Below are 12,500 nucleotides of genomic sequence, written 5' to 3'. Positions count from 1 at the left end.
TATCCTATTCAATGTCAGGGACCCGTATGTTGCCGGTAGAAGGCATACTGCAACGACGAGGGTGCAGTACTGGCCAGATCCTCCCAGGCGGCGGTATCGAGCACCCTTTGAAACATTGTATTTTGGCTCGTGGATCAATCTAATGGGTCTGGGTCGTTTTTCTTTTTGTGCTCAAGCTCAGTGTTTATAGCGGTCGGATTGAGAAGAATCAAATGCTCCCGATGCATGATGTGTGGTGGATTATGTTGGCGACACGATGGACATCAATACTTGGAATGGCGATCAGATAATTGGAATATTCTTTTTGGGGTACATCCTAGTCAAGGTAAGGGCTATATATGATATCAATCTTGCGTTGATCCAAGCATGTCTTCAATGCGATCCAACCGTGTGTCTGTAACATTAGTCCACAACGTATGCCGTTGGTGGCGATCAAAGCATCAAAAAACTAAACATAATACCTATGATATAGATTTGATTTGAGAATTAATAGCGGGTCCAGGCAAGAAACGGCAACGGTTTTAGTTTAATACAGGCATAAGGCTATTGCTCACCATTTCAGGAATTGCCCCAGACCAATCTAAAACCATACTCATATTCACCACGGTATAAAACGGGAATGTACGGATGTTTTTCTTTTTCACATATTGAACGATAGATACTCGATGTCAAATGGGCCATAGTATTGTATCCATAGCTATAATATAAAAAGAATATAGTTATAGCTCTACAAACAAGGTGACTCAGTCCTATCTTTTAAAGCGTGGCAATGCTATATGCTACCATAGGGCCATGGCTAATCCCCGGCAGTCAATGAGTTAATATTATGAAAATTGTTTTGTGACCCTTTTGTTTTGTTTTGTTACTTTTTTTTTTTTTTTTTATCCAATGATTTAATGAGTTGAGGGTCTGTTTCGATTTTTCTTACTGTTTTGCTGAAATGGTATGAAATAAAGAAATAAAAGGTAAGATAAGGATATTTTAGAAGCCTATCATCTAAGTCTTAAGAACAGAAAAGTTGCAGCCGGCAGTAACGTACAGGCAGCGGCAGCTGTCTTCATGTCCAGTGTTTATTTTTTTCAAAGATATTTCTTTGGCATTTTATCGCTTTATTGGATAGACACAGAGAGGAAGGATGGGAGAAGATATGGGGAGGAGACATTCGGCAAATGTCGCCGGGAGTCGGGAGTCGCCCCCGGCTCCCCTTCATGTCCTGTGTTGCCGGTGTCAACATCTGTACATATCTCTTACCTACTCTTACTAGTTACGCTGCTGGCCAGTATGACTCCCTACCATAGTGTCTTTATACCTGTATCTAGGGATGGGAGTCGAGAACAGGAACCGGTTCCCAATTGTCCGGTTCCTTGGAATCGCACGCCTCTGTGACCATGGATTCCTCTTATCGATGCCATGTTTTTCTGACAGTTGCAAATTGTAAAACAATGACGTAACGCCGTAGAGAACTCATGCGCCTGTATGTTTGTTTGGGACCAGAGCCACGGCGGACAGAAAGAAACGTTCAAGAGCGTGGCTGCATTTCACAAAAGTAGATGAAAACAGAGCAAGTTGTAATATTTGCAAAATGTCAATTTCATCCAAGGGGGGGAAATGCTAGCAATATGCTGAAGCATTTGTCAACACAGCATGCCCTTAAAGTGTGTGTGTGTGTGTGTGTGTGTGTGTGTGTCTGTCTGTGTGTGTGTGTGTGTGTGTGTGTGTCTGTCTGTCTCTGTCTGTCTGTCTGTGTGTGTGTGTGTGTCTCTGTGTGTGTGTGTCTGTCTCTGTCTCTGTGTGTGTGTGTGTGTGTGTGTGTGTGTGTGTGTGTGTGTGTGTGTGTGTGTTTGTGTGTGTGTGTGTGTGTGTCTGTCTCTGTGTGTGTGTCTGTCTGTCTCTGTGTGTGTGTGTCTGTCTCTGTGTGTGTGTGTGTGTGTGTGTGTGTGTCTGTCTCTGTCTGTCTGTCTGTCTGTGTGTGTGTGTGTGTGTCTCTGTGTGTGTGTGTCTGTCTCTGTCTCTGTGTGTGTGTGTGTGTGTGTGTGTGTGTGTGTGTGTGTGTGTGTGTGTGTGTGTGTGTGTGTGTGTGTGTGTGTGTGTGTGTGTGTGTGTGTCTGTCTCTGTGTGTGTGTCTGTCTCTGTGTGTGTGTGTGTGTGTGTGTGTGTGTGTCTGTCTCTGTGTGTGTGTCTGTCTGTCTCTGTGTGTGTGTGTGTCTGTCTGTCTCTGTGTGTGTGTGTGTGTGTCTGTCTGTCTCTGTGTGTGTGTCTGTCTGTCTCTGTGTGTGTGTGTGTGTGTCTGTCTCTGTGTGTGTGTCTGTCTGTCTCTGTGTGTGTCTGTCTGTCTGTCTGTCTGTCTGTCTGTCTGTCTGTCTGTCTGTCTGTCTGTCTGTCTGTCTGTCTGTCTGTCTGTCTGTCTGTCTGTCTGTCTGTCTGTCTGTCTGTCTGTCTGTCTGTGTGTGTCTGTCTCTCTCTCTGTGTGTGTCTGTCTCTGTGTGTGTGTGTCTGTCTCTGTGTGTGTGTGTGTGTCTGTCTCTGTCTCTGTGTGTGTGTGTGTGTGTGTGTGTGTGTGTGTGTGTGTGTGTGTGTGTGTGTGTGTGTGTGTGTGTGTGTGTGTGTGTGTGTGTGTGTGTGTGTGTGTGTGTGTGTGTGTGTGTGTGTGTGTGTGTGTGTGTGTGTGTGTGTGTGTGTGTGTCTGTGTGTGTCTCTGTGTGTGTCTCTGTGTGTGTGTGTGTGTTCAGAACCATACCCTCGTGTCTCTGCAGGTCCTCCTCACTCAGGGGGTCTTTGATTGACAGGTTGGTGAGGAGGGTCTTGTTCTCCTCCTGCAGCTGAGAGATCTGGGAGAGCAGGTCCTGGGCCTCCCCCCTCCACACGTCCTCCACCAGCTCCAGCTCCTGCAGCCGCACGGACAGTAGTGTGGCAGTAAAGGGTTAACCTTCTGTAGCGTGGCAGTGAAAGATTAACCTTCTTTATTACATGGCGTTTTCACATTCGCCGAAATGCTTGCTTGTGATTGGTCAATAGCGCGCGTCAGAGGTCAGTTATCACACAATAATGACCGCTGTGGAACAATAATGACCGCTGTGCGCAGCTGTTCGCAATCAAGCCCACTGACATCAGTGCAATCAGACACTGCCGGGGAAGCTGCCGGCGATGACAGGGGGCGGAGCGACGAGCGGAGCCAGAACCAGTGTTGCGAGTCGATGTAAAATTAATTAGGTATATTGTTAGTAAGTTAGCCATGTAATAAGCGGGATAATGTATAGCTATACTCGATCATTGTCGCAAAATAATTGACCTTCACTGACGTTTAAAACACCTCGCCGAGGCGGCTCGGTATTTTAAACTCTGTGTCGGTCAATTATTTTGCGACAATGACCTCGTAGCTATACATTATCCCTTACGTAGTGTGGTAGTGAAAGGTTAACCTTCTGTAGTGTGGTATATATTATATATATATATATTATATTATATTATATATTTATTATTATTATTATTATTATTATTATTATTATTATTATTTATTATTATTATTATAATTTTATTTTATTTATATATATTGTTTTAACTTATATATCCATAAGGACGTAGAATAAACATTTACATTTTTTTTTTAAATGGTCCATTTGCATGTTCTTGGTATCTGAATCTGGGGACATATATGGATCAGTGTCAGAAATAGTGTGTCTGTTACTAGGCTTGAGTCAATTGTAATGAACCAAAGGAGAATATCAATTCTATACATTTAAAAAAAAAAAAACTTATCTTTGACTGTGAATAACACCATGCTAAAATTGACCAGACATGAAATATCTAAGCAAATGAATAAAGGGAAGATGATTAAACAGAAGGTTTTGTAGATACAGTACTGAATTCTGCCATCTTTTTTATAATGTACATTTCTCCACCATTTTTCATCGTATTGCAACACCGTTCACAGAAAGGTAGAGAAACTAACTGCGTTCTGTTTTATGGCAATAACGTTCAGGTTTGTGGGAGATAATCCCAAAAAATAAGAGAAATAAAAAAGTAAATCCAGAAGTCAGATGATTGACAGGGGCTGGTGTGAGCTGGGTAGGGTAGTTTTTCAAAATTCTAAAGCCCTGAGTCTCTTCCTTCAAAAGACTACACTCACTTTTGGCTGTGCCACTTCCTCCTGTCAATATGCGCCAGTTTCCGACTCAATGCCCTGAGATCTCTATAATCTTATATTTCACTAATAACAGTTAAAATAATTGGTAAACAAACGTAATGCTGAAAATATACACTTTTACTGTATATCTCGGGCTTAAGGGGTTAACCCTGTGAGGCCCAAATTAAAAAGACATTAGCAACTTCAGAGGCCAGAGGGTGGGACATATAAACACATTTACTATCAAATAGCATTGTGAGGCTGAACAACAGGACCAATTGACTATACATGTGCTTAACATTTTTTAAATAAACATTATTTTTTTAAATGGCTAAAACTGATTTTGTAATTTTGCAACCGTGGGTTTCACAGGGTACTTTAACCCTGTGAGGCCCAAATAAAAAAGACATTAGCAACTTCAGAGGCCAGAGAGTGAGACCTATAAACACATGAAGGGTGCCGTGACTGAAAAGAAAGGTTGAGAAACACTGGTATATGGTGTGGCTCTTTGTGGTACCACAGTCATTTTTGTGGCTCTTAGCCTCTGATTGGTTGGCCACCCCTGGTATAGGGGGTGAGGAGGTCTGCTAGGTAAGCAGGGGCCTTACCATTTAGGGCTTTGTAAACCAATAAAAGGACCTTGAAGTCTATTCTGTAGCGCACTGGGAGCCAGTGGAGGGAGGCAAGTACAGGGGTGATGTGAGCTCTCTTCTGTGAGCAGTCTGAACATGACCCAGGCATCCAAATATGAAGACTAAAAGTTTACAGTTGTAGCCCAGTTGTGATATGGTATGCTGCTCTAACAGTTGATACTTCAACACACACACACACACACATACACACACACACACACACACACACACACACGCACACACACACACACACACACAGAGAGGGACACACACACACACACACACACACACAGAGTGCATTAGCTATTCATTACATTCTTCTTTCCTGGGGTGTGTCTGCAGGTGTGTCTGGCAGGTGTGTCTTTTATTAAATTAAATTAAATGTCTCAACAGGCACCAACACGGGTGAGATTCATGTTCTTCTCCTTCTTCTCCTTCTCCTTCTCCTTCTCCTTCTCCTTCTCCTTCTCCTTCTCCTTCTCCTTCTCCTTCTCCTTCTCCTTCTCCTTCTCCTTCTCCTTCTTCTTCTTCTTCTCCTTCTCCTTCTTCTTCTTCTTCTTCTTCTTCTTCTTCTTCTTCTTCTTCTTCTTCTTCTTCTTCTTCTTCTTCTTCTTCTTCTTCTTCTTCTTCTTCTTCTTCTTCTTCTTCTTCTTCTTCTTCTTCTTCTTCTTCTTCTTCTTCTTCTTCTTCTTCTTCTTCTTCTTCTTCCTGTTCTGTACTAAAACTGTGCAGGTTCACAGTCCTCACTAGTATAATAACAACAACCACAATCTCGAGAGAAAACTTGACTTTTACAAGAGTCATGGGGCAACGCTCTATCTGTCAACCAATTACGAGGCTTCTCTCGGCTCACTGTCACGAGTCGTTCAATTTCAAACAGATCCCGGGTCTGTGTTTCACCCAGTTAGGTCTGTGTGATATCAGATAAGACACACAATCTAGTAACTCCTGTACACTGTGTGGCATGGGAGAGAGAGAGAGGGAGGGAGAGAGAGAGAGAGAGAGAGACAGAGAGAGAGACAGAGAGAGAGAGAGAAACAAGAGATATAGAGGAAGACAGAGAAAGATAGAAATATATATATAGAGAGAGAGACATAGACAGGGAGAGAGAGACAGAAAGAGAGACAAGAGATATAGAGGAAGAGAGAGAAAGGTAGAAATAGAGAGAGACAGTCAGACAGACCTGAGCTGGTCAAATGACCTGAGCTGGCACTGACTCCAATACCAGAACCATTGTTAAAAAGTCCCGGCAACGTCTTTCCTTTCTTAGGAAACTGAAAGAGTTCACTAATAACAGGGTGATTCCACACAACTTCACAGTAAATTTCGCTGAGTAAATCATACTCAAACTGAGTACATTTTACTCAAACTGAGTAAACTTTACTCACTTGGGCTCAAATTGACTCAGTTTGAGTAAAATTTACTCTGTGAAATTTACTGTGTTCTATCGCTGTGTGATTGAGAGCGTTCTTACTTCCTCGCTGTACTATATGGTTTGGTAACATCACAGACCGGGAGAAGAAATCTCTGGACAGAATTGTGCGTCTCGCGCTCAAGACAATCGGGCTTATAGCCTGCCAGCTCTAGAAGAGATCTATGGGTGCCAGGCTGCTTTCCCCGTGCCTCTGGCATCATCAACGACCGATATCAACGTATATCAATGTCCAAACCCAACCCCCTCCAATGCCTACCTGTATTGTACCCATTCTGCAATCTGTTAATGTTCAATCAATCAATCAATCATCAAAACGACCCCTCTGGTCACCAGCCGCAGGCCTCTTTGTGCCCCTCCCGTCGGGCAGATGCTACCGCCTCTATCACACGCTCTACCTCTCGGTTTACTAAGAGTCTCTTCCCCAGTGCTGTGCGCAGCCTGATTAACTCCAAAGGCTATAGATTAGATTTGTATATTATCCTATTTTGTTTTGGTGTTATTAGTCAGGTTGTGGAAGTGCTGTTTGTCTGTGTGTCTGTGCATCACGCACTTTGATTGTATGCACTTTTACTGTCAATTGTGCCCCTAGCATTACACACTTTACTTTGATTATGCACTTTAGGGGATGTTGATATCAACCTTAGCATTTTGTCCTTTTATACTGTCTGTGTTTTTTTATTACATTTTTTTCTGTACTGTTTCTACTCTGTATACCTGTATTGATCGATTGATTGAAAACTTTATTAACCGATTGCAGAATGGGTACAATACAGTACGGCTCAATACACACAATTGTTTTTTTTTATTATTATCTTTTCCCCCCTCCTTTTTCTGATTTTTCTCTCATCCCACTGTTAGTCGTTATGCCAATTCCCAACTCCCTTCCTGGTTGTTGCGCACTTTCCCCTACTGTTGGTCCGAGAGGCCGGAGACTATCGCATGCTTTCCTCCGACGCATGTGCAGCCAGCTGGCAGCCAGCCTGGCAGCGCAGATTCTCACCGGGAGAGTGTAACATGTGGGAAGCCGCACTACCTCTCTCCAGATCCTACCCTCGCTGAGCAGGCGCCCCGACCGAACTGTAGGGGTCACTGTCCACAACGCCCAGGACCCACCCCGCCAGCTTTCCCCACCCCCTAATACTGCCAATTGTATTAGTGTGAACGGCCAGCCAAGCTGGTGACAACGCCGGGAGCTGGATTCGAACACGCGAACCCAGCGTCTCCAGCGTTGGTGACGGACGCAATCTCCGCTATGCCACCTGACCGCCCAATACACACAATTGTTAAGGGGATGCAGAGACCAGAGAAAGACTTTCGTCTTGTTTACATCAGGGTCCACCATTTTCAATGTGGATTCGTCCGTACATGCATGGTAAATAAAATCTCTGACTCTGACAGACAGAGAGAGGAATGTCTGGACCGTTCTTTCCCACGATATGATGTTTCCACAGACTCATCGTGTACCAACGTTATGATGATGTGGCCACACACATAACAAGCATAACATAGCATTATGGCCTATATGTGGTTCGTTGTTGCCTTTATAATACACCTGTTATAATAACTCAGGCTATTCGCCTCTGCCCGAAACAGGGGAGGGAGAGAGAGAGAGAGAGAGAGACAAGAGATATAGAGGAAGAGAGAGAAAGATAGAAATATATATAGAGAGAGAGACATAGACAGAAAGAGAGAGACAGAAAGAGAGACAAGAGATATAGAGGAAGAGAGAGAAAGATAGAAATATATATAGAGAGAGACAGAGAGAGAGAGAGAGAGAGAGAGAGAGAGAGAGAGAGAGAGAGAGAGAGAGAGAGAGAGAGAGAGAGAGAGAGAGAGAGAGAGAGAGAGAGAGAGAGAGAGAGAGACAGAAAGAGAAACAAGAGATATAGAGGAAGACAGAGAAAGATAGAAATATATATAGAGAGAGACATAGACAGGGAGAGAGAGAGACAGAAAGAGAGACAAGAGATATAGAAAGATAGAAAGAGAGAGAGACATAGACAGGGAGAGAGAGAGACAGAAAGAGAGACAAGAGATATAATAGGAAGAGAGAGAAAGATAGAAATAGAGAGAGAAGACAGACCTGAGCTTATGGTCAAATGACCTGAGCTGCCACCACTGACTCCAATATGTGTGACATCACATGACATACAAAACGAAGGTTCATTTCTCAACAAAAAAAAAGTTATTAAATGAAACAAGTTTTAATAATAATAACCTTTTTATGTTTCTTCTCCTTCTCCAGGCGGTCCATCCTGTCCAGACGCAGCTTGTCCAGCTCCAGCCGCAGCTGCTCGGCCTCCGGGCTGCACTGTCCGGCGCGGCTGACCATCACCTCCAGGATCTCCAGCACGCGCACCACCTTGGGCATCAGACGCGACAGCGCCTCGCAGCCGTGCGCGTCGATGATGCGCTCGAACTCCTGGCCCACCACCGCCGCGATGTCGTACACGTCCATCACCGTGAGGTCCAGCACGTTCTTCTCCAGCGCCGAGCCGAAGTCCTCCATGATTGTTGTTGCTTGATTGATTGATTGATTGATTTGATTGATTGAAAAGTGTATTAACAGATTGCAGAATGGGTACAGTAGTACAGTACATCTCAATACATACAATTGTTAAGGGGATGCAGACCAGAGAAAGACTTTCGTCTTGTTTACATCAGGGTCCCCCCATTTTCAATTCATCATGACATACATACATGATAGACAGTACTGCTACATCTATACATTTATGACATACCAGATTTACTAATATACAGTACTGTTTGTGACAAATATACCTACTTTATTGTCCGCTTTGTCCGCAGTCCCTCCCTGGTCTCCTGCCGCAACAAACTTCCTTCCCCTTGGAGAGAAAACTAGTGCGTCTCTGTCGCCATTATTCTATAATAATGTGTTATTACACTGTAACTAGCCCGGCGGACGCGTCAAACGGCTATACAGCTATAGTAGTGTGTCTATTATTCCTGTCCGACATTTCGAGTATAATAATTGGATCTCTATTTGAGATAATAAAAAATCCTAATAGCCTCCTCCTCCTGCTGCCGTCTCTCTGTCCCATGAAGTGTGGTGGTCAGATGGCACAGTGTGCACTGCGCATGTGCAGGAATATTATGGGACAGACGAGGTCGCTGCCGCCGCCCAGGTTGGATTAGATTATTCTTATTATATATTTAGATTATTATAAGGACTGGAAACGCTGTTACATCAAGGCTGCGCCAGTAAAAAGACGGAGATAACTTTGTGATTTGAACTCTTGTTGTTGTTGTGACGGATATAGTTTAGTACACAGAGCTTCTTCCAGGTCACGTATTGAGCTGTACTGTATTGTACCCATTCTGCAATCTGTTAATAAAGTTTTCAATCAATCAATCAATCAATCACTCAGTCAGAAGATCATCTAGGTCTAGTAAAGACGTCTGGCCTACTAGCACCATTGTGTGTATTGTACCCATTCTGCAATCTGTTAAATAAAGTTTTCATTCATTCATTCACCTTGGTCAGTTGAAGAATTTGAAAGGTTTACAGAGTGTATTAAATGTATACATGTATTATTATTAGTACATAGCCTACTTATGCTGAATGTATAGTTCAACTGTGTTAACTTTAGCTTTGGATGCCTGTTTTTGGTCCATGTTGTCTGAGTTTGTTTTATTGTGCTGCCACGTGCTGCATTTTGTAAACTGCAACTGAGTTTAAGATAAGATAAGCTATTCCTTTATTGATGAAACGGTACTGTATATCTGTATGTCATGTACGTCATAAATGTCTTGATGAATTGAAAATGAGGGACCCTGATGTAAACGAGACGAAAGTCTTTCTCTCTGGTCTGCATCCCCTTAACAATTGTGTGTATTGAGCCGTACTGCTGTTCTGCAATCTGTTAATAACGTTTTAAATCAATCAATCAATCCCTGGGAAAATTCAGGCAGCATAGCAGCAGGGGGAGGGGGGGGGGGTACAGGTATGGCCAGGGTAATAGTAGAAAGACATAAATATAGGCAATAAAATAGATCTGAATATAACAATAATGAGAAAAATAAACAAAAAAACGAAATAATTAACTCGATATAAAAATATGAGAAAAATAAATAGTACAGATTATTTTAGGATCTGTATACGCCCCATTAGTTATATTATACATGACAATAATAAATATATTGAATCTGAATATATACTATGAGTAAGAGTAAAAGTAAACCGTATCTGAATATACTATGAGTACGAGTAAAAGTAAACCGTATCTGAATATACTATGAGTAAGAGTAAAAGTAAACCGTATCTGAATATACTATGAGTAAGAGTAAAAGTAAACCGTATACACAATCAGAATCAGAAAGTCAGAAAGGTCTTTATTGCCAAGTATGTTTTCACATACAAGGAACTTTATTTGGTCGTTTTCGGTGCGACAGATTATGCGGACAGACAATAACGGACAGATAATAAAATAAAAGGTGCAGAATAAAATGGAATATAATCTAAATGAAAATAGAAGCACAATAGAATAGAATTATGAAATAAAAATAGCTATACAACTGTAAAATAAAAAGGTGGAATAAGATCAAATGGAATATAAACTAAATTAAAATAGAAGCACAATAGAATATAGTATAATTATAAAGTAAAAATAAAGGTACCCTATCTGGCATGATGTACATCATACGGACTATAGTCCGTGCAGGTTTTGGTGGTTAAGAGTCAGACACACTTAGTGGTCAGTGTTTCATTCCCACATCAATCAATCATCAATAAATCAACCAACCAACCAATATGATCGAGTTCTATACAAGAGTAGCAGCACAAGAGAAAAAACATCTGTTCCAATTTCAACCAAGATGCATGAACTAAAAACAACTAAGATTCAGTAACTCTCGGAGGCCGATGGATGTTCTAAATATAATGTTCTTTATTTACATAATTGTATCAATAAATAATGTTCTTTATTTATATAATTTGTCAATAACCTTCACTACCACACTACAGAAGGTTAACCTTTCACTACCACACTACAGAAGGTTAACCTTTCACTACCACACTACAGAAGGTTAACCTTTCACTACCACACTACAGAAGGTTAACCTTTCACTAACACTACAGAAGGTTAACCTTTCACTACCACACTACAGAAGGTTAACCCCTTTCACTACCACACTACAGAAGGTTAACCTTTCACTACCACACTACAGAAGGTTAACCCTTTCACTACCACACTACAGGTTAACCTTTCACTAACACTACAGAAGGTTAACCTTTCACTACCACACTACAGAAGGTTAACCCTTTCACTACCACACTACAGAAGGTTAACCTTTCACTACCACACTACAGAAGGTTAACCCTTTCACTACCACACTACAGAAGGTTAACCTTTCACTACCACACTACAGAAGGTTAACCCTTTCACTACCACACTACAGGTTAACCTTTCACTAACACTACAGAAGTTAACCTTTCACTACCACACTACAGAAGGTTAACCCTTTCACTACCACACTACAGAAGGTTAACCTTTCACTACCACACTACAGAAGGTTAACCCTTTCACTACCACACTACAGAAGGTTAACCCTTTTACTACCACACTACAGAAGGTTAACCTTTCACTACCTCATTACAGGTTAACCCTTTCACTACCACACTACAGAAGGTTAACCTTTCACTAACACACTACAGAGGTTAACCAAATGTAGAGTGCACTATAAATTGAATGCATTAATTATTATTATTATTATGTAATTTTTTATTACAATACATTTTAATCTTATTTTTTTTGAACAAATGTTTTTTATTTTCTCTCTTTTTTTTTTTACATGAAACAAGACAAACAATACAGTAACAGTAATAATCAACAATAACTCACAGGACAATAATAATAATAATAATAACAATAATGACAGTCCGGTAATTAAATCAGAATGAAAATAGACTAAAAGACATAAAAATAATAAATACAATACCATGGACTCTCCCCCCCCCCCCCCCCCAACGTGGGCTATACTTCATTCAACATCAGAAAACTGTTCCTTTATCTTATCCACCACAGCTAATACATTTTAATCTAATACATTTGTGTGTGTGTGTGTGCGTGTGTGCAGTGGCGGACTGGGACACAAATTCAGCCGGGACATTCAGACGCACCAGCCCACGCACCGGCCCCGAAACCGGCCCACACAACGGCCGTTATGAAACACTTGTCCAGTATTAAACAACCCAAGGCTGTGGCTAAGGAGTCAACATCAGGGAGACCAAATCTACACACCGCCCTAGATGTGCACTCACGACAGAGACACACACATACATATACCGTTA

The 12,500-nt window shown here is 41.8% G+C and overlaps 2 protein-coding genes across 2 annotated transcripts in view; both read right to left on the bottom strand.

The window, feature by feature from the left end:
* LOC311236550 (RILP-like protein 1) overlaps positions 1-9,236 on the bottom strand; it is a 30,023-nt gene extending 20,787 nt beyond the window's left edge. The window contains exons 1-3 of the mRNA XM_084324229.1: positions 8,976-9,236; positions 8,409-8,710; positions 2,738-2,885 (exon numbers count right to left, since the gene is read on the bottom strand). Of these exons, the coding sequence (XP_084180355.1) occupies positions 2,738-2,885; positions 8,409-8,699 (439 nt within the window). The 5' untranslated portion in view covers positions 8,700-8,710; positions 8,976-9,236. The remainder of the gene's footprint in view (positions 1-2,737; positions 2,886-8,408; positions 8,711-8,975) is intronic.
* The window catches only part of LOC311236487 (RILP-like protein 1), a gene marked incomplete at its 3' end in the record, with an annotated part of 10,596 nt that continues 7,308 nt past the window's right edge, over positions 9,213-12,500 (bottom strand). Inside the window, exon 4 of the mRNA XM_084324165.1 lies at positions 9,213-9,283. Within this exon, the coding sequence (XP_084180291.1) occupies positions 9,213-9,283 (71 nt within the window). The remainder of the gene's footprint in view (positions 9,284-12,500) is intronic.

Source organism: Notolepis coatsorum (genome assembly GCF_963971535.1).
Source record: "Notolepis coatsorum genome assembly, chromosome: 11".
Classification (NCBI taxonomy): Eukaryota; Metazoa; Chordata; class Actinopteri; order Aulopiformes; family Paralepididae; genus Notolepis; species Notolepis coatsorum.
This window is presented reverse-complemented; position numbering and strand designations above follow the sequence as displayed.